The following is a 17,214-nucleotide window of genomic DNA, read 5'->3' on the forward strand; positions in this document are numbered from 1 at the left end:
GACCCAGCTTAGATGCGGCTCAGAAAGGTTGTGCCATCAAAGCTGAGCCCTGAAGGATGAGCAGGAGTTCGCTGCTGAGGAGAGGGAGGAAGAAAGTCCAGGCAGAGGGAAATGCTTGGCTCAGTGGAACAGCCAAAGGGAGACTGGTGTGGCCGAGCTGGGGAGGAGCAGGCAGAGCTGGAACGCTAAGTGGAGGCCTATCCCTGGTTGGACCATCTGGGGACTGGATTTTACCCTGAAGTGCAGTGAGAAGCCATCACAGGGATTTAAGACAGGGGGTGACATGATTCAGTGTGCATTAAAAAATCTCTTGGGCTGTGCGTGGCAAATGTTTTGAACTAAGAAAGCTGGAGGGAGACTAGAGGCTATTTCATTCGTCCTACAGGGAGATGACAGGGTTGGACTAGTGTCGTGGTGGCAGAAATGAAAAGCACTGAGATTTGGGGGGAGCGAACAGAACATGGTGAAGGATTGCTTGCCTGTGATAAAGGAGGAGGAGGTGGTGCCTCCGGGTCCTGGTGAGAACGGCCAGGTGGATGGAGGTGCCACTCCCTGAGATGGGGAGGTGTGGGCGGAAAAACAGATTGGAGAAGGCCCTCCTGCTGGAATTAGAAAGGACAAAAGCAGATGAGTCTTTCAAGAAGTTTGCCCTGAAGGGGAGGAAAGTGACAGGCCAGAGGGAGGTGTAGGGTCAGGGGAGGGTCGTTGTAAACATGGGAGATTTTAGCACGTTTGGGTGCTGAGGGACCGACCCGAACCAGAGGGGGATGGTGAGAATCAGGAGAGAGAGGGGAACGCAGGGCAAGACAGGGTCCAAGGTGGGCTTCGAGGCAGTCAGGAGCTCCCGGAAAGAACTGGACTTGGGTCCATCTTGATGGGCAAGACAGAGGAGAGGTGGGTTTGTGAGCTGAGCTGAGCTGAATGCTGGACAGACGGAATTCCCTCTCCCCAGCAGTGGGAGGTTCCCCCCTTGTCATCCCGGTGCCTGTAAGGGAAGCTTCCCGCATGCACCCTAGAGGTCCTTGCTGAACGTCTTCCGTCTGCCCTTACAGCTCCACTCTCCACCTTGGCCACATGGTCCAGGGTCCTGGGAGGCAGGCTTAGGTGTGGCCAGCTGAGAGCCCTGGGGGAGACTGGAGTTGGGGAGAGTGGAGGGGCCAGGTCTTTATTCTCCTTGTGGGCCACTGTGTCCCTCCACCGAGGGTAACGGCTCTTCAAAGGTGGCCTCCCCACATGGCTTTTTTGCTCTCCTGGGCCAGATATTGGCACCCTCCCTTTACTCCTGCAGGCCTGGGGGTGGCCTCTGTGCCCCAGGGTTATCAGCCCACAAGTACTGGGCTATCCACTGTGATTTTGTGATTTCCCCACGCTCTGTCCCTACCTTTATTTTTAAAATCTCTTTCTCTAACTCAGATCATCCAATTTGAGAATGCCATCTCTTTCCTGCAGGGAGCCTGACCACACAGCGACAGTCACCCCTTTCAGATTCATCAGTGCCTGGAATGTTGTCCCGTAGTCCAACCCCTTTATTTCAGTGAGAAAACGATATTCAGAGAGGCTGAGTGAGTTGGTCAAGGTCACACAAGTTAGTAGCAACTTTTGTTTCTTCTCATGGAAGAAATGATTCCCAAGACAAGAAAAAATTCTCTCCAGGTAGAAGAGGCCTGGGTCATCGAGCTGATTATAGGAGGTGGTTGGGAGGGTTTTGAGGATGGGAGATGCATGTTCTCATTGTCTGGAACTTTCTTTCCCATCCGAGAAGCTCTCATAGCCTATGTGCATTTTCCATCCCCAGGGATAGGACCCATCCACCTCAACGAAATCGAGTGCACCGGGAACGAGAAGTCCATCATAGACTGCAAGTTCAATGCTGAGTCTCAGGGCTGCAACCATGAAGAAGATGCTGGTGTGAGATGTAACATCCCCGCCATGGGCTTCCAGAAAAGGGTAAGGAGCCCGGACGCCCAGAGGGAACTGTGTTATATTTTGGTCACTGAAGCCCCAGAAAATGTAGACCAGGTGGCCTCAGGCTAAAGTTTTCCAACAGGTGGTCGTAGGGTGCTCTGATGATGAGCTCAGAAAGTTGTCAGGCTCTGCTGCTCTCACTGTTGGTGACCGTCACCTGGCCTTGGTGGAGGAGCCAAATGAAAAGACACATGGATAAGCTCTACTGGCCTTACTGGCAGATGTTGGGGATCCACTGTGCGCCACGCCCTGCACTGGGGCTGGACATACAGGGTGATTGTAACTCAATCCTTCCTGGGAGGGATTCAAGGTCTACAGCATCTGTGGTGCCCTTGGCAAAAGCCCTTTCCAAGAACTCAGAGGAACCACATTACAGCAGGTCTGCAAATCACACAGATCTAAGCACAATACAGGTAATATCTGGGGACTGAAGACTGTATTTTGGCTTCCAGAGGGAAAGAAAAGGGAACCTTTACAGGGTTATGTCCGAGACACATCCCTCCCTTCCTGAGATGGGGTCTCTAAAAACCTGCATCGTGTCCCCTCGTGTGGGTGACCTTTCCCACAGGGGTAGCCAACAGGATGAACTTCTCTTTGCCAGGAGGTCATCTATCCAATCCTACAAAAAGGCCCAGTAAACCCTATTTAATGCTCTTCACTAAACCGTGAATTTGGTACAGGGCTGGCACATTGGAAGAACTTCTTGAAGGCTTATTTTTAAAATGAGCAAATGCAGACACATCAGGGTACAGAATGGCTCCCCAGCCAGGTGCCTGCTCTGACAGTGATTCTTGACCTTGGCACCAGCATGTCAAAGGCACTACTGAACTGGTCAGCCACAACAGTTCACCGCCCAATGGGGCCAAAAATGTGAACCCAACAGCCCTCAGCCAAGCCACGCATTTGCTTGGGGGTGAGCAGGAGCATTGGCCACAGCCCCACAGCTGCAGGGAGGGCTTGCCATCTGTAACTGCTGAGCAGCCTTCCAAGAAAGCCATAACAGAGCTATAAAAGCTGACGTGCTAAGAGTCCCAGTATGCTGGGGCACCATTCTCTTCAGACAGATTGGACTTGGGTGGAATGGGGTTTTCAACCCAAAGGAAAGACCTAGGCCAAAGAAAGTGAAGTTTTCCAGAAGGGTTTTATGGTGGGTGGAGCTGAGCTTGCCCATGTGCCCGGTCATGCCAGTGGGGGCACCACACTCCCAGCACAAACAGCCCTCACCCTTTCATGGGCCCTCCAGGCTCTAAAAGATGAGCCCAGCGCTCAAGCATAGGGCGTGGGAGAGTTTTACGCCTGGATCTGCCATTTCTATCCCCCGGGAAGGAAAAGAAGGATGTCACCTCTGAAAGAAATCCCTGTGGGCTGTATGAACCGTCTCCCATGGCAGTGGGCCAGGCTTCTGCAGGGCCTGCCTTGGGGCTCCCAAGGGCATTGGTAACACCGCTGAGCAGAAAAATCAAGACTCCCAAGCTTTATCACTGTGTTAGTTTGCTGGGGCTGCCATAGCAAAATACCACAGACTGGGTGGCTTAAACAATAAAAATTTATATTCTCATAGTCTGGAGGCTGGAAGTCCAAGATCAAGGTGTCGGCAGGGTTGTTTTCTCTTGAGGCCTCTCCCCTTGGCTTGCAGACGGCCGCCTTCTCACTGTGTCCTCACATGGCCTTTCCTCTGTGCACACACATCCCTTGTGTCTCTTTCTCTTCTAAGGAAACCAGTCCTATTGGATTAGGACCCATCCATATGATCTCATTTCACCTTAGCTACCTCTTGAAAGGCCCTATCTCCAAGTGAGCCACATTTGAACTAACATGGGGGTTAGGGCTTCAGCATATGAATTTCTGGGGGGACACAAGTCAGTTCATAACAATCATGCACTAGCTGATTCCTTAATTAATCTCTTTAAGGTTTCAGTTACTCCTTAGAAAATAAAGAGGTGAGAGAGGTGATTCCTAGCTTCCCTTCCAGCCCGCAGTTCATTAGGAAATTGACTTCTCTATTGAATGACTAATAAAACTCAGAGACTTGGAACCGGGTGGTTTTGTCCATCCAGCCACAGCAGAGCTGCGTTTCTTACATTGCTGGGGTGAGACACCAAGGCAGGGAGGCTCTGGGACTGGCAGGTGGGTTTACCAAGCGAGCTAATCCACGCAGGGGCCCTGGCACCTTTGCTGACCTCTAGCTCCCCTCTGAACTGTGAGCCTGGCCCTGACTGGGTAGCAGGACCAAGCCCACATGTGGAATGTGAGTTGGAGAATGCCCGTGCTTGCTTTCATGTTAACATCTGGGTTGTGTTACCTCGCTTCCTACCCGCCACCTCCAAAAATAGGTGTGGGATTGGTGAACCACAACGTTATCAAAACACAGGGGGGCCTCGCCATGCCCCCCTGGCTGGAAGTGGGTGTTTTGTTTTCCCTATTCATGCTCAGAAAACTTCAGCTGCCTGCACTTCACTCCCTTCTTTCAAACCCCATACTGCTGCCACCGAGAATCAAAGGAATAGGAAAAAAGAAATGCCTTGGGTTGTTTTAAAAAAAACAGCGGAGGAGGATTGACCTCTCCTGGCATCCTTGAAGGGTAATGAGGTGGAGAGGGTGCAGGCCAGAGGCTCCTGGTTGACCTCGAGGCCTCTTGGGGTTCCACCAATGCTGGTAGAGTCAGAGCATTGAGCCTGACTTCCAGAATGGGGCACCCAGGAGGGGGGCCCTGGAAATAGAGAACTATGTCCTGGGCTGAGTTTGAACTTCATGGCTGGCCTCTTTTGTTCCCTCCAGAGTTTTCTAGAAAATGAGAAAAGGCTCCCAATGCATCTTGAGGTGCCTGGATTCCTCCCGGGGTGATGGAACCCTGCTCCCTGTTACGGAGGCTGCTCCAGGCTTGCTTAGCCTTGGACGCACGGCCACAGCTTGGAGCTTTGGGAAGTGCTTCAAGGAGAAGCCCCAGCTCCCCACTGGTGACCCCGAGTTTTCCTTGCCCCGGAGTCAGTGTGCTGCCACATTCTTCAGCCAGAGCCTCTCAGACTTGTGTTGGCTCTAGAACCTAGGACAGGAACACATGGCCAACAAACTTTGGCTGCACAGGCAGTGGTGGACAAAGGACAGGGACCCTCCCAGACAGAGCCCTTGAGACAGGAGCCTTCACATTGAGACTTAATCTTGGGGCCCCACTGCTCTCTGGTAGTGGGACAAAGTGTGAACTGTGGGTTCTTTAGGCTCCCCCATCTTCATCTTTCACTGACCTTGGGGCAACAAAATGAAGTCAGTTTTGGGGGGCAGTGGCCTATGAAAGGGGTAGCGGAGGTAGCTATCAGCCCCCAGTGCAGTCAGTAAGACAGGGCACAGTCCGAAGGGAGATACAAAAAAACGATAAACCCAATTAAAAGTCATTCTGCTTTTTTTTTTTGAATTTTTGAATTTTATTTTTTGTACAGCAAGTTCTTATTAGTTACCCATTTTATACGTATTAGTGTATATATGTCAGTCCCAATCTCCCCCCCCCCACCACTTCCCTCCCTTGGTGTCCATACGTTTGTTTTCTACATCTGTGCCTCTATTTCTGCCATGCAAACCGGTTCATCTGTACCATTTTTCTGAGTTCCACATATATGCGTTAGTATACAATATTTGTTTTTCTCTTTCTGACTTACTTCATTCTGTGTGACAGTCTCTAGATCCATCCACGTCTCTACAAATGACCCAATTTCGTTCCTTTTTATGGCTGTGTAATATTCCATTGTATATATGTACCACATCTTCTTTATCCATTCATCTGTCGATGGGCATGTAGGTTGCTTCCATGACCTGGCTATTGTAAATAGTGCTGCAATGAACATTGTGGCGCACGTGTCTTTTTGAATTACGGTTTTCTCTGGGTATATACACAGTACTGGGATTGCTGAGTCATATGGTAATTCTATTTTTAGTTTTCTAATGACCCTCCATACTGTTCTCCATAGTGGCTGTATCAATTTACATTTGCACCAACAGTGCAAGAGGGTTCCCTTTTCTCCACATCCTCTCCAGCATTTGTTGTTTGTAGATTTTCTAACGATGCCCATAATAACTGGTGTGAGGTGATACCTCATTGTAGTTTTGATTTGTATTTCTCTAATAATTAGTGATATTGAGCAACTTTTCATGTGCTTCTTGGCCATCTGTATGTCTTCTTTAGAGAAATGTCTATTTAGGTCTTCTGCCCATTTTTTGATTGGGTTGTTTGTTTTTTTAATATTGAGCTGCATGAGCTGTTTATGTATTTTGGAGATTAATCCTTTGTCCGTTAATTCGTTTGCAAATATTTTCTCCCATTCTGAGGGTTGTCTTTTCGTCTTCTTTATGGTTTCCTTTGCTTTGCAAAAGCTTTTAAGTTTCATTAGGTCCCATTTGTTTATTTTTGTTTTTATTTCCATTACTCTAGGAGGTGGATCAAAAAAGATCTTGCTGTGATTTACATCAAAGAGTGTTCTTCCTATGTTTTCCTCTAAGAGTTTTATAGTGTCCGGTCTTACATTTAGGTCTCTAATCCATTTTGAGTTTATTTCTGTATATGGTGTTAGGGCATGTTCTAATTTCATTCTTTTACGTGTAGCTGCCCAGTTTTCCTAGCACCACTTATTGAAGAGACTGTCTTTTCTCCATTGTATATCCTTGCCTCCTTTGTCATAGATTAGTTGACCATAGGTGTGTGGGTTTATCACTGGGCTTTCTATCCTGTTCCATTGATCTATATTTCTGTTTTTGTGCCAGTACCATATTGTCTTGATTACTGTAGTTTTGTAGTATAGTCTGAAGTCAGGGGGTCTGATTCCTCCAGCTCCATTTTTTTCCCTCAAGGCTGCTTTGGCTATTCGGGGTCTTTTGTGTCTCCATACAAATTTCAAGATTTTTTGTTCTAGTTCTGTAAAAAATGTCATTGGTAATTTGATAAGGATTGCATTGAATGTGTAGTTTGCTTTGGATAGTATAGTCATTTTCACAATATTGATTCTTCCAATCCAGGAACATGGTATATCTCTCCATCTGTTTATATCACCTTTAATTTCTTTCATCAGTGTCTTACAGTTTTCTGCATACACGTCTTTTGTCTCCCTAGGTAGGTTTATTCCTAGGTATTTTATTCTTTTTGTTGCAATGGTAAATGGGAGTGTTTCCTTAATTTCTCTTTCAGATTTTTCATCATTAGTGTATAGGAATGCAAGATATTTCTGTGCATTAATTTTGTATCCTGCAACTTTACCAAATTCATTGATTAGCTCTAGTAGGTTTCTGGTGGCATCTTTAGGATTCTCTCTATATAGTATCATGTCATCTGCACACAGTGACAGTTTTACTTCTTCTTTTCCAAATTGTATTCCTTTTATTTCTTTCCTTCTCTGATTGCCATGGCTAGGATTTCCAAAACTATGTTGAATAGTAGTGGCTATAATGAATGTCCTTGTCTGGTTCCTGATCTTCGAGGAAATGCTTCCAGTTTTTCACCATTGAGAATGGTGTTTGCTGTGGGTTTGTCATATATGGCCTTTATTATGTTGAGGTAGGTTCCCTCTATGCACACTTTCTGGAGAGTTTTTATCATAAATGGGTGTTGAATTTTGTCAAAAGCTTTTTCTGCATCTACTGAGATGATCATATGGTTTTTATTCTTCTATTTGTTAATATGGTGTATCACATTGATTGATTTGCATATATTGAAGAATCCTTGCATCCCTGGGATAAATCCCACTTGATCATGGTGTATGATCCTTTTAATGTGTTGTTGGATTCTGTTTGCTAGTATTTTGGTGAGGATTTTTGCATCTTTGTTCATCAGTGATACTGGTCTGTAATTTTCTTTTTTTGTAGTATCTTTGTCTGGTTTTGGTATCAGGGTGATGGTGGCCTCATACAGTGAGTTTGGGAGTGTTCCTTCCTCTGCAATTTTTTGGAAGCATTTGAGAAGGATGGGTGTTAGCTCTTCTCTAAACGTTTGATAGAATTCACCTGTGAAGCCATCTGATCCTGGAGTTTTGTTTGCTGGAAGATTTTTTTTTTTAATTTTTATTTATTATTTATTTATTATGTTTATTTTTTGGCTGTGTTGGGTCTTCGTTTCTGTGTGAGGGCTTTCTCCAGTTGCGGCGAGTGGGGGCCACTCTTCATCGCGGTGCACGGGCCTGTCACTATCGCGGCCTCTCTTGTTGCGGAGCAGAGGCTCCAGACGCTCAGGCTCAGCAGTTGTGGCTCACGGGCCCAGCTGCTCCGTGGCATGTGGGATCCTCCCAGACCAGGGCTCGAACCCGTGTCCCCTGCACTGGCAGGCAGATTCCCAACCACTGCGCCACCAGGGAAGCCCCTGCTGGAAGATTTTTAATCACAGCTTCAATTTCGTTACTTGTGATTGGTCAGTTCATATTTTCTGTTTCTTCCTGGTTCAGTCTTGGAAGGTTATACCGTTCTAAGAATTTGTCTGTTTCTTCCAGGATGTCGATTTTATTGGCATAGAGTTGCTTGTAGCAGTCTCTTAGGATGCTTTGTATTTCTGCAGTGTCTGTTTTAACTTCTCCTTTTTCATTTCTAATTTTATTGATTTGAGTCCTCTCCCTCTTTTTCTTGATGAGTCTGGCTAATGGTTTATCAATTTTGTTTACCTTCTCAAAGAACCAGCTTTTAGTTTTATTGATCTTTGCTATTGTTTTCTTTGTTTCTATTTCATTTATTTCTGCTCTGATCTTTATGATTACTTTTCTTCTACTAACTTTGGGTTTTGTTTGTTCTTCTTTCTCTAGTTCCTTTAGGTGTAAGGTTAAATTGTTTATTTGAGATTTTTCTTGTTTCTTGAGATAGGCTTGTATTGCTGTAAACTTCCCCTTAGAACTGCTTTTGCTGCATCCCATAGGTTTTGGATCATCGTGTTTTCATTGTCATTTGTCTCTAGGTATTTTGTGATTTCCTCTTTGATTTCTTCAGTGATCTCTTGGTTATTTAGTAACGTTTTGTTTAGCCTCCATGTGTTTATGTTTTTTACATATTTTTCCCTATAATTCATTTCTAATCTCATAGCATTGTGGTCAGAGAAGATGCTTGATATGATTTCAATTTTTTTAAATTTACTGAGGCTTGATTTGTGACCCAAGATGTGATCTATCCTGGAGAATGTTCCATTCGCACTTGAGAAGAAAGTGTAATCTGCTGTTTTTGGATGGAATGTCCTATAAATATCAATTAAATCTGTCTGGTCTATTGTGTCATTTAAAGCTTGTTTTTCCTTATTAATTTTCTGTCTGGATGATCTGTCCATTGGTGTAAGTGAGGTGTTACAGTCCCCCACTATTATTGTGTTACTGTCGATTTCCCCTTTTATGGCTGTTAGCAGTTGCCTTATGTATTGTGGTGCTCCTATGTTGGGTGCATATATATTTATAATTGTTATATCTTCTTCTTGGATTGATCCCTTGATCTATGTAGCGTCCTTCCTTGTCTCTTGTAACATTCTTTATTTTAAAGTCTATTTTATCTGATATGAGTATTGCTACTCCAGCTTTCTTTTGATTTCCATTTGCATGGAATATCTTTTTCCATCCCCTCACTTTCAGACACTATGTGCCCCTGGGTCTGAAGTGAGTCTCTTGTAGATAGCATATAGATGGGTCTTGTTTTGTATCCATTGAGTGAGCCTGTGTCTTTTGGTTGGAGCATTGAATCCATTCACGTTTAAGGTAATTATCGACATGTATGTTCCTATTACCGTTTTCTTAATTGTTATGGGTTTGTTTTTGTCGGTCCTTTTCTTCTCTTGTGTTTCCCACTTAATGAAGTTCCTTTTGCATTTATTGAAGAGCTCCTTTGGTGGTGCTGAATTCTCTTAGCTTTTGCTTGTCTGTAAAGCTTTTGATTTTTCCGTGTAATCTAAATGAGATCCTTGGGGGGTAGAGTAATCTTGGTTGTAGGTTCTTCCCTTTCATCACTTTAAATATATCATGCCACTCCCTTCTGGCTTGTAGAGTTTCTGCTGAGAAATCAGCTTAACCTTAAGGGAGTTCCCTTGTATGTTATTTGTTGTTTTTCCCTTGTTGCTTTCAATAATTTTTCTTTGTCTTTAATTTCTGTCAGTTTGATTACTATGTGTCTCGGCGTGTTTCTCCTTGGGTTTATCCTGCCTGGGACTCTCTGCGCTTCCTGGACTTGGGTGGCTATTTCCTTTCCCATGTTAGGGAAGTTTTGAACTATAATCTCTTCAAATATTTTCTCACGTCATTTCTCTCTCTCTTCTCCTTCTGGGACCCCTATAATGTGAATGTTGTTGCGTTTAATGTTGTCCCAGAGGTCTCTTAGGCTGTCTTCGTTTCTTTTCATTCTTTTTTTTTTTATTCTGTTCCACAGCAGTGAATTCCACCATTCTGTCTCCAGGTCACTTATCTGTTCTTCTGCCTCAGTTATTCTGCTGTTGCTTCCTTCTAGTGTATTTTTCATTTCAGTTATTGTATTGTTCATCTCTGTTTGTTTGTTCTTTAATTCTTCTAGGTGTTTGTTTTTTTAATTCTTTTAGGTCTTTGTTAAACATTTCTTGCATCTTCTCAATCTTTGCCTCCATGCTTTTTCCAAGGTCCTGGATCATCTTCACTACCATTATTCTGAATTCTTTTTCTGGAAGGTTTCCTGTCTCTGCTTCATTTAGTTGTTTTTCTGGGGTTTTATCTTGTTCCTTCATCTGGTACATAGCCCTCTGCCTTTTCATCTTGTCTATCTTTCTGTGATTGTGGTTTTTGTTCTACAGGCTGCAGGATTGTAGTTCTTCTTGCTTCTGCTGTCTGCCCTCTGCTGGATGAGGCTATCTGAGAGGCTTGTGCAAGTTTCCTGATGGGAGGGACTGGTGGTGGGTAGAGCTGGGTGTTGCTCTGGTGGGCAGAGCTCAGTAAAACTTTAATCCGCTTGTCTGCTAATGGGTGGGGCTGGGTTCCCTCCCTGTTGGTTGTTTGGCCTGAGGCGACACAACACTGGAGCCTACACAGCTCTTTGGTGAGGCTAATGGTGGACTCTGGGAAGCCTCACGCCAAGGAGTACTTCCCAGAACTTCTGCTGCCAGTGTCCTTGCCCTCAGAGTGAGACACAGCCACCCCCTGCCTCTGCAGGAGACCCTCCAACACTAGCAGGTAGGTCTGGTTCAGTCTCCTATGGGGTCACCACTCCTTCCCCTGGGTCCCGATGCACACACTACTTTGTGTGTGCCCTCCAAGAGTGAAGTCTCTGTTTCCCCCAGTCCTGTCAAAGTCCTGCAATCAAGTCCCGCTAGACTTTGAAGTCTGAATCCCTAGGAATTCCTCCTCCCGTTGCCGGACCCCCGGGTTGGGAAGCCTGACGTGGGGCTCAGAACCTTCACTCCAGTGGGTGGACTTCTGTGGTATAAGTGTTCGCAAGTTTGTGAGTCACCCACCCAGCAGTTATGGGATTTGATTTTATTGTGATTGCGCCCCTCCTACCGTCTCACTGGGGCTTCTCCTTTGTCTTTGGATGTGGGGTCTCTTTTTTGGTGAGATACAGTGCCTTCCTGTCGATGATCGTTCAGCAGTTAGTTGTGATTCCGGTGCTCTCACAAGAGGGAGTGAGCGCACGTCCTTCTACTCTGCCATCTTGAACCGATCGCCATTCTGCTTTTAATCATCACCACCCACTGGCATTCCGAACTTCAGTGCCAACCTGGCCCACGGGAGGGGTCCTCACTCACGGCCTCCACCTCCCCAGGGTGCGCCCCTGTGCCGGCCTGCAGCTCCACCAGGCTCTGCGGTGAGATTCTAGAAACCACACCAAGGGGAAGGGGAAAGGACTTGGACCTCCCAAAGAGAAGGGAGGCTCCAGGCTCCTAAATCAGGACACAAGCTGTTAGAGGGCTCAGCCCGAGGCCTAGAGGAGAGGCCTGTGGTCGCCATCACGTCCCCACTGTCTGTCTATCCAGGACACAGAGTGTCCTCGGGCCAGAAGGCCGGAGACTCAGGGGGCCAGGCGGGTGGGGAGAGGGGACATGCGTGGGGGGCTGGCAGACCGCTCCTTGCCAAGGCTGTAGCCGCTCAGAGGCGACCGGAGTTGGTTTTCACAAGGCACAAAATTAGGTGCCTTAGTGAATATCCTAAACCTCAGGGCTCAATCTGACCCCAGTGGACAGGAAAAGCCTCAGAACATAAGCCCAGGCTCCAGGGCCCCAACCTACCAGCAGGAGTGCTCCATCCTCTAACCTGAGTGTGAGTCGGTCCTCAGTTCTGGCTTGGTGGTCCCTGCTTTGGGACAAAAGCATCCCTGGAGAAGGGGGCTTACGTGCGTGGTTTGGAGGTGGTCTAGCATGGTAGTTAAGAGGCACTTACTGTATCTGAGACTCTACTTTCTCATCTGTGAAATTTGGATGACATGGTACTGCTGCCTCCTAGGGGTGCTGTGAGGAACGAATGTCCATAAAGGGCTTGCGCAGGGCCGGAGACACGTTAAGTGCTCTGAAAGTCTGCCTGTGAATTTCCCAGCACTGAGCATCGGGCCTGTCATATGGTAAAAGCTCAATAAATACCGGATGAATGAGTGGATCCTGTGAACTCTGCACAATTCATTTCATCTCTCGGGAGGTGCCAGCATTACCGGCAGAGTTCAGTAAGCACACAAAGGAAGTATATGGTAAAATACAGGCCTTTATTAGGTCTCAAATAAGCAGAGGGGATGGCTTGAAGTTACCTCTAGAGACATCCCGGATGGGTTGAAGGCGCACCCTGTCCAAGGGCTGCTGGCCTTCCCCTGCATGTTGGAGCTGGGTGACTCGCCTCCTGCTGAGGTTCAGGCCCTTCTAGGACTTTCTTGATGGCTCTGCCCATCTTATCTGTTTGTGTTTTTACATAGATCCAAAGATATGTTAGTCATGGCTGATGTACAATGCATATCCAGTGTCCAGTGTCCAGCTTCATCGGGATTTCCTTCAGCCCAGAGACACCCAGGAAGACAAATGTCAGCCTCCCGAAGGCCAGCCCTCTTCCTGCCTGCTCTGACCTCTTCTAGCTCCTCTGAAGAGAGGTTTGCTTTCTGCTGGGACTCCCACCCTAATGATGATCATTGCTGTGAGGATGTCTGATAGTTCTCGGCACTCACTTGGTGCCAGGCCCTGTTTGAGCACTTTACATGAACTACCTCATTTATGCATCCGCTCAACAACCGTGGCAGGTAGATCGAGCATCATGTCTGCCCTCGGCTTGTCTGTTTGTCGGCTGACCTCAGTGACCCTCCCAGCCCCTAAGTCCATAAGAATTAAGACCTGTGACTTAGGGGTCGTGCCATTGCTAAGGACTGGCAAACAAACAGCTGAGGATTCCTGGAAGTGTTATGCCTTATCTCAAAGGAATGAATTGTGAGAAGCATAAAGGAAAGCAGGGTAAGGTATCTGGATTAAAGCTGAAGTTTCAGAACCCTTCCCCAAATTCGAGATCTCCCTGCTTGGGCTCACTTAAGTTGGTCCACGCTTTCATTCCGTAAGACTGATCGTGTATTCATCCATTCCAAAAATAGCCTTGGCATATACCTAACATGTGGGAGGTGCTGTCTTAGTTATTGATCATCCAGTAATCCAGACAGCTCTGCTCTTTGGCACTTATAATCTAGCAGAGGAGACAGATGTTAAATTGTGAACTAGCTTAATTATAATTGTCAAGAATGCTAAGAAGGAGATGTAGAGGGAGTGATAGACTGTGTAAGTGGGCACTGACCCCCATCGCAGGGAAGTGCCATTGGGTATAGGATTGGAAAGATGAGTGGGACCAGCCAGGCAAAAGGGCCTCTGTATATAATAGACTTCAGTGTGAAATGAGACTTACTGTGTGACATGGTCAAGAAAGTTAGGTAGCCATGGAAACTGAAAGAAGGCCATGCACTTGGAGGTCAGAGAACAGGGAGGAGAGAGACATGTGATTAGGATGAGGAGGGGAGTAGTGGAGCAGTGGGAAACCATGGACGTGTTCTAGGGGAGGAATGCGGTTGGGTGTTTTTCAAATGTGACTCTGGCGTCTGCGTGGAGAATGGGTCAGTGAAGGCAAGAGGAGAGGCAACGGGAGGTGAGGAGGGCTGGTTCAGGTGAGAGGTGATGGTGCCTGGGACGAGAGGGTAAGGATGGAGCTGGAGGGAGGAGGGCGCGTCGGAGAGAGACTTGGGAGCTAAAATCTACGGAGGAAGATTTTGACGGGATGTGGGGAGATGAGAGAGAAGACGATGCTGAGGATTGCACCCAGATTTCTGGCTTGTCTAACAGAATAGATTCGGGATCGGCAAACTACAGCTTGCAGTCCAAACCCATCCCTCTGCCTATTTTTGTATATATGGGTTTATGGGCACACAGCTGTGCCCCATCATTTACATATTGTGATGCCTGCTTTCACGCTACACGGTTTGCTGCCCCTGGGACAGATGGTAGTGGCTTTAGCTGAAATAGGGAACGAGGGGGAGGTAGAGCACAGCTTTAGGTGGAGAGAGAAAAGAGGACAAGTTAGATTTGGGGTCTCCGTGGTGCCGGGTGGGACAGGCAGTTGGCTGTATGGGTCTCAGAAGAGAGTTCTGCGGGAGAGGACAGCAGGGGACGCTGTGGGAGGAGACGGGATCAGGAGCTGGAACCTGGGGGCAGGAGGTGTGGCGAGGAGAAAAGGGTCCAGGAAAGAGTCAGGGGATTCTACCATTTTAAGGCCTCTTGCTGCATCCTTCCAAGTGTCTGATCTAAGAGCAGCCCCCCTGGTGGGCGCATGGGCAGCAGAAGCAGACTCTGCTGGCTGCTCAGAGGGGTGAGTGGGCCTCCCCAGCTGCACAGGCTTCTAGGGCCCCAGGATGCCTGCAGTGGGGCGGGGGCGGGGGACCGAATACAGAAGACCACGCTGGGCACGATGCCTGCGGCACACAGTAGGCTCTCAGCGATGCTGCGGGATCTGTGTCGCAGGCAGGACCCCCTGCCTTGGGGAAACTGGGACTGAGGGCAGTACGGCGGGGCGTCAACCTTCCTTCCCCTTGTGGCGATCTTGCCTTCCTTTCTCTCCGCAGCTGCGCCTGAACGGGGGCCGAAACCCCTACGAGGGCCGAGTGGAGGTGCTGGTGGAGAGGAACGGGTCCCTCGTGTGGGGGACAGTGTGCGGCGAGAACTGGGGCATCGTGGAGGCCATGGTGGTCTGCCGGCAGCTGGGCCTGGGGTTTGCCAGCAATGCCTTCCAGGTGAGAAATCCCCGAGGGCCTTGAACCCTCCATCCAGTCTGATCCTTTCCATCTCTCGTCAGTCCCCATCTTCCACGAACCCCAGGAGACAGAGAGCCATGGGCTCGGAGGAAGAGCCTCATCCTGGCTCCCACGCCGCTCTCCACAGCCCCGAGTCCTTGGGTGGGTCACGTGCTCTCTGGACGCTGGTTTCACGGTCTCAGCTCTGCGCACTGGGATTCGCACTGTGCCAAGGGCTCCTCCCGGGCCGTCCTGATGGGCCTCTTGCAGACAGAAGCCACTCAGTCCTGTGGGGCAGGGGAGCCCACCCAGCCCAACCCCCCAGACGCCTTAGCTCACCCAGAACATGCTTCCCCACGGTGACCACATCCACGCATCCTCTCCTTGGTTGGCTGGTAAATCCCCAAGCCTCGTCCAGGGCCCCTTCACAGCCGCTGCACCCTCCTCCCCGCAGGCCCTTCCCTAAAGAGAGGGACTCAGCTGAGGGCAGTTAAGCTCCTGCCCCTGTCAGAAGAAAGACAAGTAGCGCTTCGGCTTCAAAAGTCATTGCTTTCTGGACCCCATCCTACAAGGGAACATTGTCAGAGAGAGGCTGGGGGCCGGAGGAGAGGGAGCCTGGAGGCTCCGGGTCTATTCCCAACCAGAGCCCTACCAGCCGGCTGCCCAATGATCTGGGGCAAAGCAGCCACCCTTCTACGCCTCCCCATGACGTGGAATGAATAGTCCCAGGTCCTCAATATCCTGGCTCTAAACGCTTTCCTTCACCTTCTCCCAGAACCAGAAAATGTCTGAAGCTCCCCCATCTTGCTTTGCTAACCCTGACTTCAGCCCCTGTGCCCAGGTGGGCTGCTCGGGGAAGGGGTTTCTTAGGAACGGACGTGGGAGAACTCAGGCAGCCTCGCTGAGCCTGACTGCCGGCTGCGGGCTGCCCAGGGCCCAGGGTAGGTGCTGAGTCCTGAGCAGGCACTGCCCTGTGGCTCCCCCCGCCCAGCATCCAGAAGGGGCAGGCCTCCGGTACCCGGGGCCCTCTGGGAGCCTGGCTTCGCAGGGCCATGTAATGTTTCTGCTAATATTGCTTATGACAAGCCAGGGTGCTCTCGAAAAACAGAGTCGAAAAACAGTGCCCATTACAACAGAGTGGCTGTCTGGCTATTTTTGTTCCCCGTCAGCTCGTTCCTAAGACACCTGGGCCTCACAGCTGAGGCTGTGAACGGGCCTGTCCCTGATATCAGTCCCAAATCCGCCCCTGATTGCAAGCCCTATCCCTTCCCAAGGCCCCAGTTTTCTCTCTAGAGGATCAGGGTGTGTAGTCAGGTTCTTTAGAGAAACAGAACCAATGAGATTTATGAACATGGAACTAACTGTTGACATATGTGAATAGATTTCTTCTCTCCTGCCAATTCTGATCAATTGGCAGTGTATTCCTGGAGCACTGTGTTGAGAAGGATTCCGAGAGCACAGTCAGGCTTAGAGGAGAGTGCTGTGATTGATTAGTAATGTCTGCCCCGGGCTCAGGGGGAGGGAATGGGCAGCATGAGCTGCCATTCCTGACACACAGCATTGAACACACCCTTAGCTGTGCTTTCCAGAAGGGGGGAGGGGCAGAATCCAGCGTGAGGGTCTCACTCGCACTGCCACCAACAAACTGCATGACTTGGGTAAGTGACTCTTTGTGCCTTGGCTGTCTCCATCTGAATAATGGGATCATAAAGGCTTGGGACTTTTGTGAGGCTGAAATTTGATAGACTATGGGAAAATGACGATTCTAGGTGACGTACTGCCCATTTTGTTGCTGTTGTTGATTCATCCAGGAGACCTGGTATTGGCACGGAAATATCAACGCCAACAAGGTGGTCATGAGCGGAGTGAAGTGCTCAGGAACAGAGCTGTCCCTGGCGCACTGCCGCCACGACGGAGAGGACTTGGCCTGCCCCGAGGGCGGAGTGCAGCACGGGGCTGGAGTTGCCTGCTCAGAAAGTGAGAGCTCCTGGGTGTCATAGCCCACCCTCCCTGCCAGGCTCCAGTAGGGGATCAGAGTCTCACTGATGATTCTTT

General features: G+C 48.6%; 1 protein-coding gene across 1 annotated transcript in view; it reads left to right on the top strand.

Annotated features, from left to right (window-relative positions):
- The window catches only part of LOXL2 (lysyl oxidase like 2), a 104,832-nt gene that overhangs the window by 69,465 nt on the left and 18,153 nt on the right, over positions 1-17,214 (top strand). The window contains exons 7-9 of the mRNA XM_036856404.1: positions 1,796-1,947; positions 14,992-15,159; positions 16,971-17,136. Coding sequence (XP_036712299.1) covers positions 1,796-1,947; positions 14,992-15,159; positions 16,971-17,136 — 486 coding nt within the window. The remainder of the gene's footprint in view (positions 1-1,795; positions 1,948-14,991; positions 15,160-16,970; positions 17,137-17,214) is intronic.

This window comes from Balaenoptera musculus, chromosome 6 (assembly GCF_009873245.2).
Source record: "Balaenoptera musculus isolate JJ_BM4_2016_0621 chromosome 6, mBalMus1.pri.v3, whole genome shotgun sequence".
Classification (NCBI taxonomy): Eukaryota; Metazoa; Chordata; class Mammalia; order Artiodactyla; family Balaenopteridae; genus Balaenoptera; species Balaenoptera musculus.